General features: G+C 46.6%; 1 protein-coding gene across 9 annotated transcripts in view; it reads left to right on the forward strand.

Annotated features, from left to right (window-relative positions):
• Positions 1–17804, forward strand: part of POLA1 (DNA polymerase alpha 1, catalytic subunit) — a 538408-nt gene that overhangs the window by 120936 nt on the left and 399668 nt on the right. For all 9 annotated transcript variants that reach the window (XM_073565907.1, XM_073565906.1, XM_073565909.1 and 6 more), the window contains exons 18-19: positions 4027–4143; positions 10734–10909. In XM_073565907.1, the coding sequence (XP_073422008.1) occupies positions 4027–4143; positions 10734–10909 (293 nt within the window). The remainder of the gene's footprint in view (positions 1–4026; positions 4144–10733; positions 10910–17804) is intronic.

Genomic DNA, 17804 nt, shown 5'->3' on the forward strand with positions numbered 1-17804 from the left:
TCAAGTGTTCCTAAGTATGTAACACTACAGACACAGAGGGCTTTTAAATGCGTAAAGCATGTGAGAACATGATACGAGGAACCTGGTTATGGTAAAAATTTTGAATGGGCAACACAAGGATATTTAGGTTAATGCGTTGAGGCGGTAGGCCAGTCTGAACAAATGCTTTTTTAAGGCACACTTAAATCTGTGGTGATTGGGGATTAATCGCATTAACCTGGGTAGTGCATTCCAAAGAATTGGCGCAGCACGTGAAAAGTCTTGGAGACGGGAGTGGGAGGTTCTGATTATTGAGGATGTTAACCTCAGGTCATTAGCAGAACGGAGGGCACGGGTAGAGTGGTAGACTGAGACGAGGGAGGAGATGTAGGGTGGTGCTGAGCCATGGAATGCTTTGTGGGCGAGGGTAATAAGTTTGTACTAGATTCTGGAGTGGATGGGTAACCAGCATAAGGACTGGCACAAGGTAGAGGCAACGGTGTGACGGTTGGTGAGGAATATTATCCTGGCTGCAGCATTCGAGACAGATTGGAGAGGGAGAAGTTGGTAAGGGGGAGACTGATTAGTAGAGAGTTACAATAGTCCAGACGAGAATGAATAAGAGCAACAGTAAAGGTCATGTCACACTAAGCGATATCGCTATAACTTGTGACGTTATAGCGATATTGCTAGCGATATCGCTGTGTCTGATACTTGCCTACGACCGGCTCCCCCGCTGGTTATCGCTGATCGCGCGAGAACGTCCAGGACTGTTTCTCGTCGTCAGCTTCCTGCTGTGACGACGAGCGACGCGTGGAGCCGGGCGGGAGGACGCAGGATCGCCTGGTGTGACAGGTAAGTAGCGACCCCCGTCCCCAGCGATGTCGCTAGTGAGATCTGCCTGTGTGGCAGCTCACTAGCGACCACTTAGCGATGTACCAGCGATCCTGACCGCGTCATATCGCTGGTCGGGATCGCTGGTACATCGCTAAGTGTGACAGTACCTTAAGAGTTTTTGCAGAGTTGAAAGTAAGAAAGAGTCAAATTTTTAAAATGTTTTTGAGGTGCAGATAACAAGAGCGAGCCAGTGATCGGATATGGGGGGAGGGGGGTGGGTGAATGAAAGCTCTGAATAAAGTATGACCCCAAGACAGCGGGCATGTTGCTGATTGATTGGCATCCGTGCTCCCTTTTGGCAAGGACTTTTTTTAATGTCTTAATTTTTTTATCCCCTTTTTTCACCACACCATGCATGCATCCTACCACCGTTGAGTGCTGATCACTGACACTGTGAAAAAGAAGAAAAAAATATTGATTAGTTGATAGGGCTAGATTAGGGGCAGTAAAAATATGGTGTAGTAATCAATGTGTACTACAGTTTTTTTTTTTACTGAATAGTCATGGTTAGTAGTAAATTTTTATATTTTTTATCTTTTTTCTTTCTAGATTCTTTTCTTTTTTTTCTCTTCTGAATAAAGTACACACACCTGAATAAAATTTGTTACACACAAACACCGCATACGTGAAAAAACGTCATCGGAAGAGGCATACACCTTCCTTGCCTCCGACACTATGTATATTATAAAATTCACATACCAGGAAACACTACCTCAATTCCTATACAGAGTAACTTGTGGGGTGTTTCCACTATTTAGGCACATCAGGAGCTCTCCAAAATGACATGATGCTTGCAGACTATTCCTTCAGTCTACATTCCAAAATGTCACTCCTTCCCTTCCTGAGCCCTGCCAGGTGTCCAAACGGTAGTTTTTCCCCACATATTTGGTATCAGGAGAAATTGCACAAAAATTTTTTGGGATCCATTTTCTGCTATTACCCTTGTGAAAATAGAATGTAGTGCGAAAAATGTTTTTGTTGAAAAAATGTTTTTGTTTTTAATTTTTTTATTTTCATGGCTCAACATTATAAATTTCTTTGAAGCACCTGGGGGTTCAAGGTGCTCACCACACATCTAGATAAGTTCCTTGAGGGGTCTAGTTTCTAAAATGGGGTCATTTGTAGGGGGGTTTCACTGTTTATGCACCTCAGGGGGTCTCCAAACATCACATGGCATCTGCTCTCGATTCCAGCCAATTTTGTGTTCAAATAGTCAAGTGGTGCTCCTTCCCCTCCGAGCCCTGCCATGTGCCCAAACAGTACTTTTCCCCCATATATCGGCGTACTCGGGAGAAATTGCACAACAAATTTTGGGGTCCATTTTTCTTGTAACCCTTTTGAAAGAAAGAAAATTTGGGTCTAAAATAAAATTTTTGTGAAAAAGTTAAATGTTCATTTTTTTCCCTTCCACATTGTGTTCCTGTGAAACACCTGAAGGGTTAATAAACTCGTTGAATGTGGTTTTAAGGAACCGTGAAAATTGCAATTTTTAGGCTGTGTGCACATGTTGCGTTTTTTAAGCATTTCCTCAGCGGAAAGGCTTAAACTCTAACTAAACGCAGTTGCTGTGCTAATGCTTTGGCTTTTTCCGCTGTGGAATTGCATTGCGGTAAAATCTGCAGCATGTTCATGAATTCTGTGGAATCGCGGCGATTCTGTCGCCATAGAATTGCATTGAAATGCTCACGTTACGCATGTGGCTATGCCCGCCATGCGTAAAGTGAGCACTTCATGTGCTGATCGTACCAAGGGTCTGGAGGAGAGGAGACTCTCCTCCAGGCCCTGGGTACCATATTCCTGTAAAAATAGAATTAAAATAAAAAATAGGGATATACTTGCCCTCTGTCGGCCCCCGGAGTCCTCCTGGCCCTCAGCGGTGCTGTCAGCAACTTCCGTTCCCAGAGATGCATTGCGTGAATGATCTGAGATGACGTCGCGGTCACGCGACCGTGTAGTCACAAAGGTCCTTCGTGCATCGCACGCCTGGGAATAGAATGTACCGGCACTATGCTTGACAAGTGTGACCAACCTGTCAAACACTTTTCCAAGCGATGCTTCAAATCGCTATGACAAGCACCTAGTATTCTGCAAGCTAAAAACGCTTGCAAAATGCTTGTGTTTTGCGGGAAAACGCATGCGAATGCCGTATGCGTTTTACCTGCAGCAGCGAGTTGCGGAAATGCTGCAGACAATTCCGCAGCATTTCTGCAACGTGGGCACATAGCCTTAGTATTGTCACTTTTGGGTACTTTCTGTCATAAAGGTCTCTCAAAGTCACTACAAATATGATATAATCCCTAAAAACTGATTTTGTAAATTTTGTTGAATACATGAGAAATCACTGGCCAACTTGTAAACCTTATATCTTACTAACAAAACAAAATTGTTTCAAAAATTGTGCTGATGTGAAGTAGACATGTGTGAAATGTTATTTATTAACTATTTTGTGTGACATAACTCTGTTTTAAGGGCATAAAAATTAAGTTTGAAAATTGCAAAATTTTCAAAATTTTCACCAAATTTCTGATTTTTTTTTTCCACAAATAAACGTAAGTCATATCTAACAAATTTTACCACCATCATGAAGTGATGTCATGAAAAAGATATTCTCAGAATCAGTGGGATCCTTTGAAGCGTTCCAGAGTTAATACCACATAAAGTGACACTGGTTAGAATTGTAAAATTTTACCTGGTCATTAAGGTGAAAACAGACTTGGGGGGTGAAGGGGTTAATACCGCTAACTGGACTCAAGTAAACACCAGGGGTTTCAAAGAGGGAATTGGACTACAAAAAACTCGGAGTGACCTTGGCATTCCCGACCCAAGCGTGACGGCTGCCTAGAAACATATGAAGCTGTCTTGCTTGGGTTGGAAGAGCTGTTAGTAAGATTTTGCTTTGCGGTCTGATTTCTGTCCGATTCATATGGTCGCCTGACTGCGCCCTTGCAATAAATTTTTTTCCAATTAACCTGTCTGCTCAGCTACTGCTTGCCTATGCCGTGCTGTCCTCAGGTTGCACTGTATATACAATGTTCAGGTACTCTTTCAAAAATCCTTGTATGCAATTGGTCAGATTTTATACACCTGCTTGTCCTCATTCATCACGTGTTTTTTTTTTTTTTTTTTTTTTTTCCCTCTTTTTTTTCTTAGGGTCATGATATCTATGGTTTTGATCTTGAAGTTTTGCTCCAGAGGATTAATTTATGTAAAGTTCCATTTTGGTCAAAAATTGGTCGCCTTAGACGATCAACTATGCCAAAACTTGGGGTAAGGTTTATACATACCAGCTTAAGAGAGCTCCTTTTTTTTTTTTTTTGTAAAATACAGTTACATTATATGACTTTTCGGTAGATATTTATACACCTCATAGTTGATGCCTAAACTAACGCAATTTAATGTAATGCTCTACATGACTTTATACATTTTTGTTCTATAATAACTGTAAAAATAGAATTGGATTAATATTAAAATATATTTGAATGAAATGTAATTTGTTATTTAGTGATTAACTGTAACTAATCAGTTGAAATTTGTTTTTTGTGAGAAGAAAGGTAACAATTACGATTTCCCATTTTTTTTTTTTTTTTAAAGGGAATCTGTCATCAGGTTTTTGCAATGTAAACTGAGAGCAGCATAATGTAGCAGCAGAGACTCTGATTCCAGCTATATCAATTACTACGCTGCTTACTGTATCTTAACATAAATGTTATCAGCTGGAGATGATCACTAAAGGATTACTTGGTCTGCTGCAGCGTAGTCCAAATAACTACTGATTGGAAGCTTTCTGCCTATGCACAGTGTACACAGACAGCTGCTAGTCAGGGGTATGGGTTGGGATTACGCAAGGCTTGGTATTTAGAGAACTGGTTCTCTTTCGTCTCATTGGGGGACACAGGAACCGTGGGTGTGTGCTGCTGTCACTATGCATGAAAAAAATGTTGCCTCAGCAGTATACACCCCTTCGACCGGCTGTAGGACAATCAGTTTTGCTTAATGTCAGCAGGAGGTGGACAGAGGTCTTTCGCAGACCCATGCCTACCTCAATGTGCGTCGTTCCTTTTCAGGTAACCATGGAGGGATACAGAGTAGATATGCTACATCTGTTTTCCCACACCGGGATTATGAGTACTGCGTGTTCTGCCACCCCGTATCCTCATGAATCCCGTGGGCAGGACCCTATCCCTTAACACAGGACTCGTGTTCAGGTGGCAACTCCTGGTCCTGACCTTCGTCTCCCATCACTCGCCCACCAGAGCTTGATGATCGAGAGACGCCCTGCAGAAAAGGTTTGGGACAGCAATCTTTTCAAGCAGGTAAACCGACCCCTGTTACGGGGTGAACTGGAGTTAAGAGGCTGCAGCGTTGTATGATCTGCTCACCAGCCGCTCTGGCTGAATGTGACCGCTGTAATCAGCACTCGGGCTTGCAGCCCAGGGCTTTATACTTAGTTTAAGAGCCAACACTTTCAAGCACGCGGTGCAAGCGCGGTTCCAGCCTCCTTCCGTGGCAGCATTATGGCCCTGGGCTCCAACAGGAGCCCAGCAAGGCCGACGCCAGATTCCGGCTCCCGGCTGGCTCCTCCCCCGGCTTCCTCTTCCTGTACCAGCGCCATCTTGGTGCTCCAGGAGGCCAGAGCAGGGCCCCGCCCACCACTTCTGGGCGGGGATTTCATAAAGCTTCTAGGCAGCGGCAGGGCTGTTCACCTCGCTCTCTCTCTCATCAGCCTTCAGGCGGCAGCTGCGGCGGGGACACAGGTCATGGGTATGTGAGTACTGCACTACAGGTTGCTCCCTCACTCCGCCCTGTACCCCCGACGGTCGGCACCAGGTAAAACCTTTCAGTATGCCCAATGGAGAGCAATCCCGCTCCTCCTCCTCATCCGCTTCAGTGACCTTGGTCAAATATTTTGTATGTACCAAATGCAATGTCCGGCTTCCTTCAGGTCAGTCCTCGCCACTCTGCTCAGATTGCAGCAGACCTACGGTGTTACCCACGCTAGAGAGCAGGTGCAGCCCCCCGCTTTGCCGGTCAGAGCTCCCACATTACCCCTGGAGCAGGAGGAAGCCACCTTGCCTGCCGCCCAGGGGCCATCCATCGCCACGGGAGACAGCGAGTGTCCAGGATTGGCCTCTTCCTTATCTAAGTCCGTGGCCGACCTTACCAAGGTATCACAGACCTTGGAAACGGTGCTTAACAGATTGCCACTTCAGACTCCAGTGGACACAGGAGCACCAAAGGAGCCTCCTTTTGGGCCTTCTAGAGGCCGTAAAAGGTTTAGACAGGACCACCAACCCAGGTCCCCTTCTCTCTCCATCTCACTGTCAGAATTCCTCTGGCCGTTTGCCTCCTTCCGGTCCTCATCCCCGGAATCAGGGGAGGCATTATCAGAGACACACTCAGAGGAGGGTTCTGAGTACGGGCCAGAACAGTCCCAGGTCAAGGAAATGATTCAGGGTCTCATTGCCGCAGTCAATGAAAAACCTAATGATCAGGCTTTTTCATTTAAGCGTCATAAGTCCCCCTCTAGGGTCTTCGCCTCCCACAAGGATTTTGAGGAAGTGTTGGCCAGGGAAAGGGAAAACTCAACCAGGCGTTTTCAGAGAGAGAATCTTTTTGGGATTCTATATCCCTTCCCTCCAGATCTCACTGCCAACTGGACCGCCTCCCCTTCGGTGGACCCACCAGTGCCCAGACTCACTACCAATACAGTCCTCCCACTCGCCAGTGGGGCAGCCCTAAAAGATCCCAATGATAGGAGGATAGAATTCCTGGCAAAATCCGTCTTTGAGGCAGCAGCCGCTACATTGTGTCCTACCTTCGCCTCAGCCTGGGTAGCTAAGTCTTACAGAAAGGGCCAAACAGCTTAGACAGGGCATATTGGCCGGGGCACCACCAGCGGAACTGGCGGAGTTCGCAGATCAAATCTCATGCCGGGAGGTATATGGTATCAGCAGCCCTGGATGCTGCGTTTTGCGCAGCTCAAGCATCCAGTAACATGGTAGCCATCCGGCTAAAGGCTTGGCAGGCTGATTTGTCCTCAAATCACTGACCAATCTGCCGTTTCAGGGCACCCGGCTCTTTGGGTCAATGTTAGATCGAATCATTAAGGATGCAACGGGGGATACAAGCTCCCTTCTCCCTCAGGCCAAACCTCGTCAATATGTTTTCAACCGTAGGGCTCTGCTCTTTCACAGTACCCCAGAGACAGGCACTTATGCTCAGGGTCCGCAGAGGTCGCAAGCACCGAGAGATAGGAGGAAGGTATCATTTCGGGCCACCCAGTCATGGCATTCCCGCAGTTCCAACAGCAGAGCTACCAGGTCAGGGCCAGGCAGAGCCACTTCAGCCTGACGTCAGCAGGGAGTCCAATTCCCTTCCCAGTACCTCTCCCAGACTAGAAGGCTGCCTTCTCCTCTTCAGAGATGTCTGGCAGAATTCAGTAGAGGATATCTGGGTAAAGGAGGCAGTATCAACAGGATGCAAGATAGACTTCAACGCGCTTCCACGAGATCGCTTCTTTCTATCGCAGCCACCAAAAGGTGCTGCTGTGGCTCTAGGTTTTTTTGCGGAAATCGACTCTCTCCTCAACGCAGGAGTAATCATCCCCGTTCCCGAGCAGGAACGTTTTACCAGCTTTTACTCAAACCTGTTTGTGATACCAAAAAAGGATGGCTCAGCTCGTCCCATACTAGACCTCAAAAGGCTAAACAGATGGGTCCGCTTACGCCATTTCAGGATGGAATTGATTCGGTCGGTAATTACGTGTATGGAGGATCATGAATTCCTATGTTCCATTGATATCCGGGAAGCCTACCTACACTTCTCCATTTTTCAGGGACATCAGAGGTTTCTGCGTTTTGCTGTCCGAAAGCACCATTTCCAGTTTGTGGCCCTGCCATTTGGGCTGGCAACAGCCCCCAGAATTTTTTCAAAGATTATGGCAGCTATATTAAGGGTCAGAGGCATAATATTGGCACCATATCTCGACGATATTCTCGTCACGGCGCCCTCCTTCGCTCAGGCCCAGGAAAATCTAGCGGTAGTTTTAAACACGCTCTCCCGGTTTGGTTGGATCATAAACAGGGAGAAATCCCACCTAACGCCAACACAACGCCTAGAATTCTTAGAAATGGTAATCAACACCCGCCGCTCAAGGTTCTTTCTCCCAGAAAGAAAGTGGATTACCCTCCAGCAGGGAATTCGCTCTCTGTTGAAATTCCGGTTTCTATTCTTTCGCTTCCATGAGAGTCCTGGGAAGAATGGTGGCAGCTTCAGAGGCAATACCCTTTGTCCTGTTTCGTTCCAGGATACTGCAGAGGAACATCCTCTTTCAGTGGGACAGGTCCATCTCTTTGCCGAATCGCCCCTTCCTCCCCTCCATTCAGACCAGGGAGTCCCTCAAGTGGTGGCTGACCTCCCCCCTTGTTCATCTGGGACGGCTTTTTCCCCCTGTCCACTGGCAGGTAGTAACTACAGATGCCAGTCTCCTGGGCTGGGGTGCGGTATTCCGCCACCTGATTGTCCGGGGATGATGGTCGAGGCAAGAATCCTCACTGTCAATCAACATTCTAGAATTGAGGGCGGTCTTTCTAGCACTTCTACATTGGGAAAGATACCTCAACAACCAGCCAGTCCAGATTCAAACGGACAACGCCACGGCTGTGGCATACATCAATCACCAAGGAGGAACCAGAAGTCTCCAGGCACTGGCCGAGGTATCCAGAATCTTCAACTGGGCAGCAGCCGCAATTTCGGCAGTTTACATTCCTGGCAGAGACAACACGGCCGCTGACTTCCTCAGTCGGGAGGGGCTTGCAGCAAGGGAATGGTCCTTACACCAGGAAGTGTTCTGTCAGATATTCCAGCTATGGGGGACTCCAGATGTGGACCTCCTGGCATCGCGACATAACAGAAGGGTCCAACAGTTGGTCTCAAGATACCGCAATCCTTTAGCAATAGGGGTCGACGTGCTGGTCATTCCCTGGACACAGTTCAGACTCCCTTACCTGTTCCCTCCCCTTCCTCTCCTGCCCAGGCTGCTAAAGAAGATCAAGGCGGAAGGGGTGCCGGATATATTGGTCGCCCCGTACTGGCCTAGGAGGGCCTGGTTTGCAGAAATTATCAATCTTCTCACAGGCACCCCCTGGAGACTCCCCGACAGACCAGATCTCCTGGCTCAGGGGCCGTTTTACCACCCGAATTCTCGGTTGCTCAATTTGACGGCATGGTCGTTGAAACCACAATACTGAGAGCAGCGGGTTTTTCGGACAGAGTCATTAATGCAATGATCCAGGCTAGGAAGCCTTCCTCTTCCAGGGTCTATTATCGAGCCTGCAAGGCCTATTTTGGCTGGTGTGAGTCTAATCACGTCACACCTATGCCCTGTTCCCTGCCATCTGTCTTGGCTTTTCTCCAGGCAGGGTTAGATGGCGGTCTGGCCCTAAGTTCCTTGAAAGGCCAGGTATCTGCTCTCTACTCTTTATCAAAAGAATTTGGCCTCCCGCTTACAGATTAAGACCTTTCTGCAAGGAGTGGCACATGCGGCCCCTCCTTACAGATCCCCTGTGGCTCCATGGGATCTTAACTTGGTCTTGGAAACCTTGACAGGGTCACCCTTTGAACCCCTACAGGAAGCTCCCATGTGTTTGTTGTCCTGGAAGGTGGTATTTCTCGTAGCCATCACCTTCATTAGGCGGGTTTCAGAATTAGCGGCATTGTCCTGTCCTGTCCTCCATTCCTGATAATGCACCAGGACAAGGTTGTTTTACGGCCTCCTCCTAACTTTTTTCCCAAGGTGGTATCGACCTTCCACCTGAACGAGGATATAATCCTTCCGTCATTTTGTCCAGCTCCAACCCATCCTCTGGAGCGTTCTTTGAATAAGCTAGACCTGCTCAGGGCGATAAGAATCTATCTGGCCAGGACCGCTCCTTTCAGGAAGGCGGACTCGCTCTTTGTTATCCCCAGTGGGGTGAGAAGAGGCCTGCTGGACTCTAAGGCAACAAATGCCCGCTGGATCAGAATGGCAATTCTGCAAGCCTACTGGGCAAAGGACAGGGTGTCCCCTGCTGGAGTCAAGTCCCATTCAACCCGGGCGGTGGGTGCCTCCTGGGCGGTACCCAACAGGGCATCAGCCATGCAGTTGTGCAAGGCTGCCACATGGTCGTCCGTGCATACCTTTTCAAGGTTCTATAAGGTCCATACCTATGCTTCAGCGGACACCAGCCTAGGCAGCAGAATCTTGCAGGCGGCAGTGGTGAGTTCTCCGACCTGAAGGAAGTTTCTGTCTTCCCACCCCAGGGACTGCTTTTGGACGTCCCACGGTTCCTGTGTCCCCCAATGAGACGAAAGAGCAAACAGGATTTTGGTTGCTTTCCGTAAAATCTTTCTCAGAGTCTTCATTGGGGGACACAGCGCCCTCCCATGATTTTATTACGTGTAATGAATATATGATGACTTGCATGATAATGTCTCTTCCTACTGCTTTTTCACTAACTGACTGTCCTACAGCCGGTCGGAGGGGTGTATACTGCGGAGGCGGAGTTAACATTTTTTTCATGCATGGTGTCAACCTCCTAGTGACAGTGGCACACACCCTCGGTTCCTGTGTCCCCCAATGAAGACTCTGAGAAACAGATTTTACGGTAAGCAACCAAAATCCTGTTTTAATTAAAACTGCAGCAATCAGCCCAGTAAGTGACATCGCTGGAATCAGGGTCTCTGTCCCTACATCATGCTGCTATTGGATGGGGATGCTAAAGTGCGGTAAGATTCCCTTTAATTACTTTTTGTTTTACAGACATTCCCAATGTGTCTTTATAATTTTTTTTTTTTAAATTAATTTTTATTACCTATAGGGTCGGAGTGGTTTTGCTGAAAGAAATGCAGCATGTGGTCGAATAATTTGTGATATTGAAATTTCTGCAAAGGAATTAATCCGCTGTAAAAGCTACCACTTGTCTGAACTGGTCCATCATGTACTAAAATCTGATCGTGTAATGATTCCCCCAGAACATATCCGTAATGCATACAGGTAAAGCTTCTGCTTTTTGTCTTGTTCTTCACATGCATTTCAGATTTTACAAGGGATGATTATACACTGTTTGGTTTCCTTTGTGCTTGGCTGCTGCTCAGATCAGAGCTATGCAGTGTGACTTAAAGGGGTATTCCCATCTCCAAGATCCTATCCCAATATGGAGTAAGTGTAATAATATTAGCAAATACCTCCCATTAGAAATGTAGTATAGTTCTTCTGATTTACGATTTTTCTTTCCTCATGTGCAGGGATAGCAGGACCTTGGGTATGCATGGTTATGACCACCAGCAACTAGCTAACTCACTATAGCAGTGGTCGTAACCATGGATACCTAAGATCCTGCAATGCCTGCACATGAGGAAAGAGTCATAGCGAATTAGAAAACTGTACTACATTTCTAAGGCTAGTTTCACACTTGCTTTTTTTTGCAGCGCGTTTTTCCCGCAAAAAAACGCATTGAAAAAACGCATACATAAGCATACAACTGCTGCGTTTTTTTCAAGCATTTTTATGAGCATGCATGAAAAAAACGCAGCGTTTTTATGCGTTTGTATGCGTTTTTAGCGCGTTTTTACCGCGTTTGCGTTTTTTTCCAACATTTTTAGGTGGCCCCTCACACTACCCAAACCATGACTTTACTAACCCTAACCCTGACCCTAACCCTGACCCTAACCCTGACCCTAACCCTAACCCTGACCCTAACCCTTAACCAAATCATACTTAACCCTAACCCAAACCCTAAACCCTAACTAACCCTAACCCTAACCCTGACCCTAACCCTAACCCTTAACCAAATCATACTTAACCCTAACCCAAACCCTAAACCCTAACTAACCCTAACCCTGACCCTAACCCTGAACCCTAACCCTAACCCTGACCCTAACCCTAACCCTGACCCTAACCCTTAACAAAACCATACTTAACCCTGACCCTAACCCTGACCCTAACCCTGACCCTAACCCTGACCCTAACCCTAACCCTGACCCTAACCCTTAACAAAACCATACTTAACCCTAATCCTGACCCTAACCATGACCCTAATCCTTAACAAAACCATACTTAACCCTAACCCTAACCCTAACCCTGACCCTAACCCTAACCCTGACCCTAACCCTTAACAAAACCATACTTAACCCTAATCCTGACCCTAACCATGACCCTAACCCTTAACCAAACCATACTAAACCCTAACCCTGACCCAAAACCCAACCCTAACCCTGACCCTGACCCTAACCCTAACCCTAAACCCCCTTAACTAACCCTAACTCTAACTCAAACCCCTAAATTCCATGGTTAAAAAAAAAAAACGCATATGCAAAAAAACGCTTACATGAGCATGCCAGTGCGCACATATGCGCATCCATAGGCTATAATGGCCATTTTTAGCGCAAAACGTGCGCATATGTGCGCATGCGCTTTTTTGCAGGGCCAAAAAATGCAACATGATGCGTCTGGAAAATCCAATCGCACACCCCAAAAAAACGCAGCGCATGAAAATCGCATACATGCGCTTACAAGCGCGCAGGTATGCGCACCCATGTTAAATATAGGGGAAAAAACGCATGCGCAGGTTAGCGTTTTTTTCCAGCGCTAAAAAACGCAAATGTGAAACCAGCCTAATAGGAGGTATTTGCTAATAATATTATTACACCTCCCGCATATTGGGATAGGATCTTGGAGATGGGAATACCCCTTAAAGTTTATGCAGTGTCTACAAGGAAGGCTGTTTTAGTCGGGAACAAGCTTCCTCTCTCATGGTTGGTTCAGGCAGCTGCTCTCTTCCCCCTTGCAGTTTTGCTTCCCTGGATTTGGCTCCTGTGTATAAATACAGGTTCCCGTGAAGTTTGGGATTTCTGTTTTACCAAGACGAAGATTTTTCTACAGCACCAATTACTACACAACTAATGAAAAAAGAGAATTATTAAATAACTAGCTGAAGAGCCTGGCGCTGCCCGGGCTTAGTAATTAACTGTGGTTAGTTATAGCAAATTATAGTTATCCTCCATCCCATAGTCCCATGCCCATATACCCATCATACATATCCACGATCCCATAGGCCCGTGCCCATATACCTATCATACATATCCTCCATCCCATAGTTCCATGCCCATATACCCTTCATACATCCTCCATCCCATAGTCCCATGCCCATATACCTTTCATACATATTCGCCATCCCATAGTCTCATGCCCATATACCCATCATACATATTCGCCATCCCATAGTCCCATGCCCATATACCCATCATACATATTCGCCATCCCATAGTCGAGTGCCCATATCCCCATCACACATATTCGCCATCCCATAGTCCCATGCCCATATACCTTTCATACATATTCGCCATCCCATAGTCTCATGCCCATATACCCATCATACATATCCTCCATCCTATAGTTCCGTGCCCATATACCCGTCATACATATCCTCCATCCCATAGTCCCGTGCCCATATACCTATCATACATATCCTCCATCCCATAGTCCCATGCCCATATACCCTTCATACATCCTCCATCCCATAGTCCCATGCCCATATACCTTTCATACATATTCGCCATCCCATAGTCGAGTGCCCATATACCCATCACACATCCTTCATCTCATAGTCCCATGCCCATATACCCATCATACATATTCGCCATCCTATAGTCCCATGCCCATATACCCATCATACATATTCGCCATCCCATAGTCGAGTGCCCATATACCCATCACCCATCCTTCATCTCATAGTCCAATGCCCATATACCCATCATACATATCCTCCATCCTATAGTCCCGTGCCCATATACCCGTCATACATATCCTCCATCCCATAGTCCCGTGCCCATATACCCGTCATACATATTCCAGTGCCCATATACCCATCATACATATCCTCCATCCCATAGTCCAGTGCCCATATACCCATCATACATATCCTCCATCCCATAGTCCAGTGCCCATATACCGGTCATACATATCCCCCATCCCATAGTCCCGTGCCCATATACCCGTCATACATATCCTCCATCCCATAGTCCAGTGCCCCTATACCCATCAAACATCATCCATCCCATAGTCAACCATTATGACGACATAATGAGCGGCTGCAGGGCTTGCAACCTATGATGACATCAGCGTCGCCATGGCAACCATTGTGACATTATGAGGGGCGGGGCTTGATACGCACACACTGTTTCCCCAGTATGCAAATAGCGGCATTATGACATCATAATGAGGGGTGGGGCTTGACGCGCACACACCAACCTTTAATGACATCAGCGTCGCTGTGGCAACCATTGTGACATCATAATGAGGGGCGGGGCTTGATACGCACACACTTTTTCCCCAGTATGTAGATAGGGGCAAAATTGTTTGGTGAATTGGAACACGCGGGGTTAAAATTTCGCCTCACAACATAGCTTAGGACACTCTCAGGGTCCAGACGTGTGACTGTGCCAAATTTTGTGGCTGTAGCTGCGACGGTGCGGATGCCTATCCCGGACATACACACACATACACACATTTGAGCTTTAGATAATAGATTGTCACACATTTACTGATGCGAATGATCCATAGCTTTGTCTAAAATTTGAGCAAACTTGCAGGAGGAGAAAGATGACTGATTGGGTAGCTCTGGTTTGAACATTACAGCTCCTTTGATCCTTTCAGAACTCTTTACAAAATTTTTATAGCCACATTATCAGAAGCCAACAGTGTTTATAATCATGGCATTGGACCAGTGGCTGTAGTGGTAAATTCTAGCAGATTGCTATAGTATTTCTGTCCTTATTAAACTTGCAGTAAACGTTGGACACATTAGTTTTCAAGCATCTGACATGAGGATTTTTTTTTTATTAGAACATGAAAATTGTTCCTTTTTATTTTTTATCTCCCAACACTACAAATATTCCATTTAACGATACAGTGCACCTCTGCTGCTAACCTTGGATAGGTCATATTGAAGACATTCAAAATCAAAATTGTCTTTAGTATAAAAAATATATGCTGACAAGTATATATTCAGCTCAGTGACCTGACCAATCTAGTAAACAACAACCTTTATAATGGAAGAGGCTGCTTTTACATTGAAAATAATGCACGGGTAGAAACTTAAATGATACATCACTTTGGCATTTGGCGAACATGAAAGACTGAGCGGATATTTTTTTTTAATGTAAGAGCTACATATTCCATTATAGAAGATTGTTCCGGACACTGAACTAAATACATCCTGAAATTGCACTTACCTTGCACAGAAATTTTAAGATTTTGTCAACTTGCGTTTGTTTGACCTCTGCAAATTCAAGGTAAATTCAGATTCTTATTTTAATCTGTTCTAGGAAAATTCAGTTTGTTCTAAGTAAACTTATTTTCTTGCTGTACTGATATATCAAATTATTTTATTGTCTTTTCCCCTGAAGTCTTTACAATGTCATAGATGGTCCTAATGTTTTTTTTAATGTAATAAAACACATGAAAAAATGCCACATTTCAACTTTTTTAAGCATTGTGGTGGAGCATGTGTGTGTATATATGTGTATGTGTATATATATATATATATATATATATATATATATATATATATATATATATATATTTTACATTATATATATTACATTATATTATATTTTTGGCAGGTTTAAACCCCCTTAGTGACCAGGCCAATTTTTTAATTTCTGACCAATGTCACTTTATGTGGTGATAACTCTGGAATGCTTCAACAAATCCAAATTAATTTGAGATTGTTTTTTCATGACACATTATAATTTATGATAATGGTAAATTTAGGTTGTAGTTTATTTATAAAAAATATCAGAAACTTGACAAAAATGCAAAAAAAAATTGCAATTTTCTCCTTCGTCTCATTGGGGGACACAGATACTATGGGTGTATGCTTCTGCCGCTAGGAGGCTGACACTACGTGGAAAAAAAGAGGTTAGCTCCCCCTCCGTCGTATACACCCTCGCCCCTATTGCGGGCGGAACTCAGTTTTTTGCTTAGTGTCCTTTGGAGGCACACACGTCTGGATGTATTTTTTTTTTTTATTTTCTTCCCATGAAGATGAGACCGGGGCGACGGATCCTATTGAAAGGGTCCGATCTCCTTAAACCATCAACGGGCGAGCATGCGTTGAGTATCGTCTCCGTGTATCCTTTCCCGCACCGTGGGACGTATCTGGGTCTTTTTCCCCAGACTATTTTTCTTTTTTCTTTTATGAAGATAAGACAGGGGCAGCGCATCCTATTGAAAGGATCCGATTTCCCCAAACCATCAACGGGCGAGTACGTGCGAGTATCCCTCCACGTATCCTCTCCTGCGACGTGGGACTTAATGCTGGACTTAGCCCTGTCCACCCCTAGGTATTGAAACCATGGACTTGCACAGAGGCACAAGACTAGTCTGTGCGGCCCCCACTGCTCCACCAATGCTAGACGGCGGTGCTGCATGGCGGCGGACTGTCCCTATCCTCGCCCCTGCAGAGGGGACGGAGCTAGATGCCTGCACCGTCCAGAAAATTACCCCATCCCCTCTACCTGGTGCGCAGGATCTGTAGCGGAGGTTATCGCAGGTATGGAGGACTGGGAAAGGCCCTGCGGCAGCGTTCCGGGAGCTCCATTGAGAAATCTCCAGGCGGAAGGTTGTGCTCACCTGGTCCACAGCATTTCCTTTCCTCCCTCCTTACCCCCCCCCAGGCGGGAGCCACCAGTGTGGATGTCTGTCCATGAAGCGGCTCAGAGAAGGGCCAGCAGGATCGCCATGGTTGCGGGGCCGCCAGCGGGCGGGCAAAATTTAGCCCTCGGCTTCAGCCGTGACTAGGCCGCGGGCGGAAGTCCTGCCCCCGGCGTGATGTCATTTCCGGCTCCGCCCCCGTGACTAGGGCGGACGCGAACAAATTGAGCCCCCGGTCTCATTACAGGGTAGGCCGCGACCGGGAGAGGACGTCTCGGCCTACTCAGGGGACAGGAGAGCACAGCGCAGAGGTCAGGGTAAGTGCAACCCCGACCCTGGAGCCGCGCTACGTGCAATTAAAAGGGGGTTTTGTTCCCTCAACCCTCTTATAGAAAACAGAGGGGGTTATTGAGCCTGGCAGCAATATGACCGGAAAAGGGAAATCGCACACGTTCCTTTATGCCGCATGCATTTCCTGTGGGGCCAGTTTTTCCACGAGCACAGAGTAAAAAATTTATGTGAAACCTGTGACTCCGAACGCGCTCAGGAGCCCTCCCCTGCGACCGAACCCACAAAGCTGGTGTGGGCAGACCACAGAGGACAAAGCTGGGGATTCCAGCTGTGCAGCGCCCAGAACACGACGCCTAACAGAGCCTCAGTGTCTGTCCTCCACTGCGACCGCTACCAATGTGCCAAGCCCCCCAGAGTGGGCCCTATCACTGTCTCAGATCATGCAATTGAGTCCCTTCAGGCCTCAGGTGGGGGCAGGGACATTGGCTCGCCGGCCTTAGAGGGGAGCTCCACCTCACAAGAGCCTCCGGCTTGCAGGGGCCGCTCTCACTCCAGGCAGACCCGAGGGAAACTAATCCACACGGTGTCGCCCAGTCCATCCGGTGCCTTGGCATCCGTAGGTTCTGCTTCTCGCTCCCCATCACCAGTAGTTGATAGCGAGCAGACCTCAGATTACGACTCAGACGAGCCCCTTGACCTGGATACCCCAGTGTCACTCGAAACAAGGTATCTGTTTGCTTTGAACCTTCGTAAAAAATGGATGGAATCCCCGATGGTGGATCCTCCGGTTTCGCGCCTAACCACTAAGACCCTGCTATCCGTCCCTAGTGTTTCCTCAATTAAGGATCCCATGGATCGCCTTATAGAGAGCTTAGCTCGCTCAGTATATGAGGCGTCAGGGTTAGCGCTCGCTCCCTCATTCACAGCAACTTGGGTAGCCAAG

The sequence above is a fragment of the Dendrobates tinctorius genome, unplaced genomic scaffold, assembly GCF_039654945.1.
Source record: "Dendrobates tinctorius isolate UK_male_01 unplaced genomic scaffold, ASM3965494v1 ptg000016l, whole genome shotgun sequence".
Taxonomy (NCBI): domain Eukaryota; kingdom Metazoa; phylum Chordata; class Amphibia; order Anura; family Dendrobatidae; genus Dendrobates; species Dendrobates tinctorius.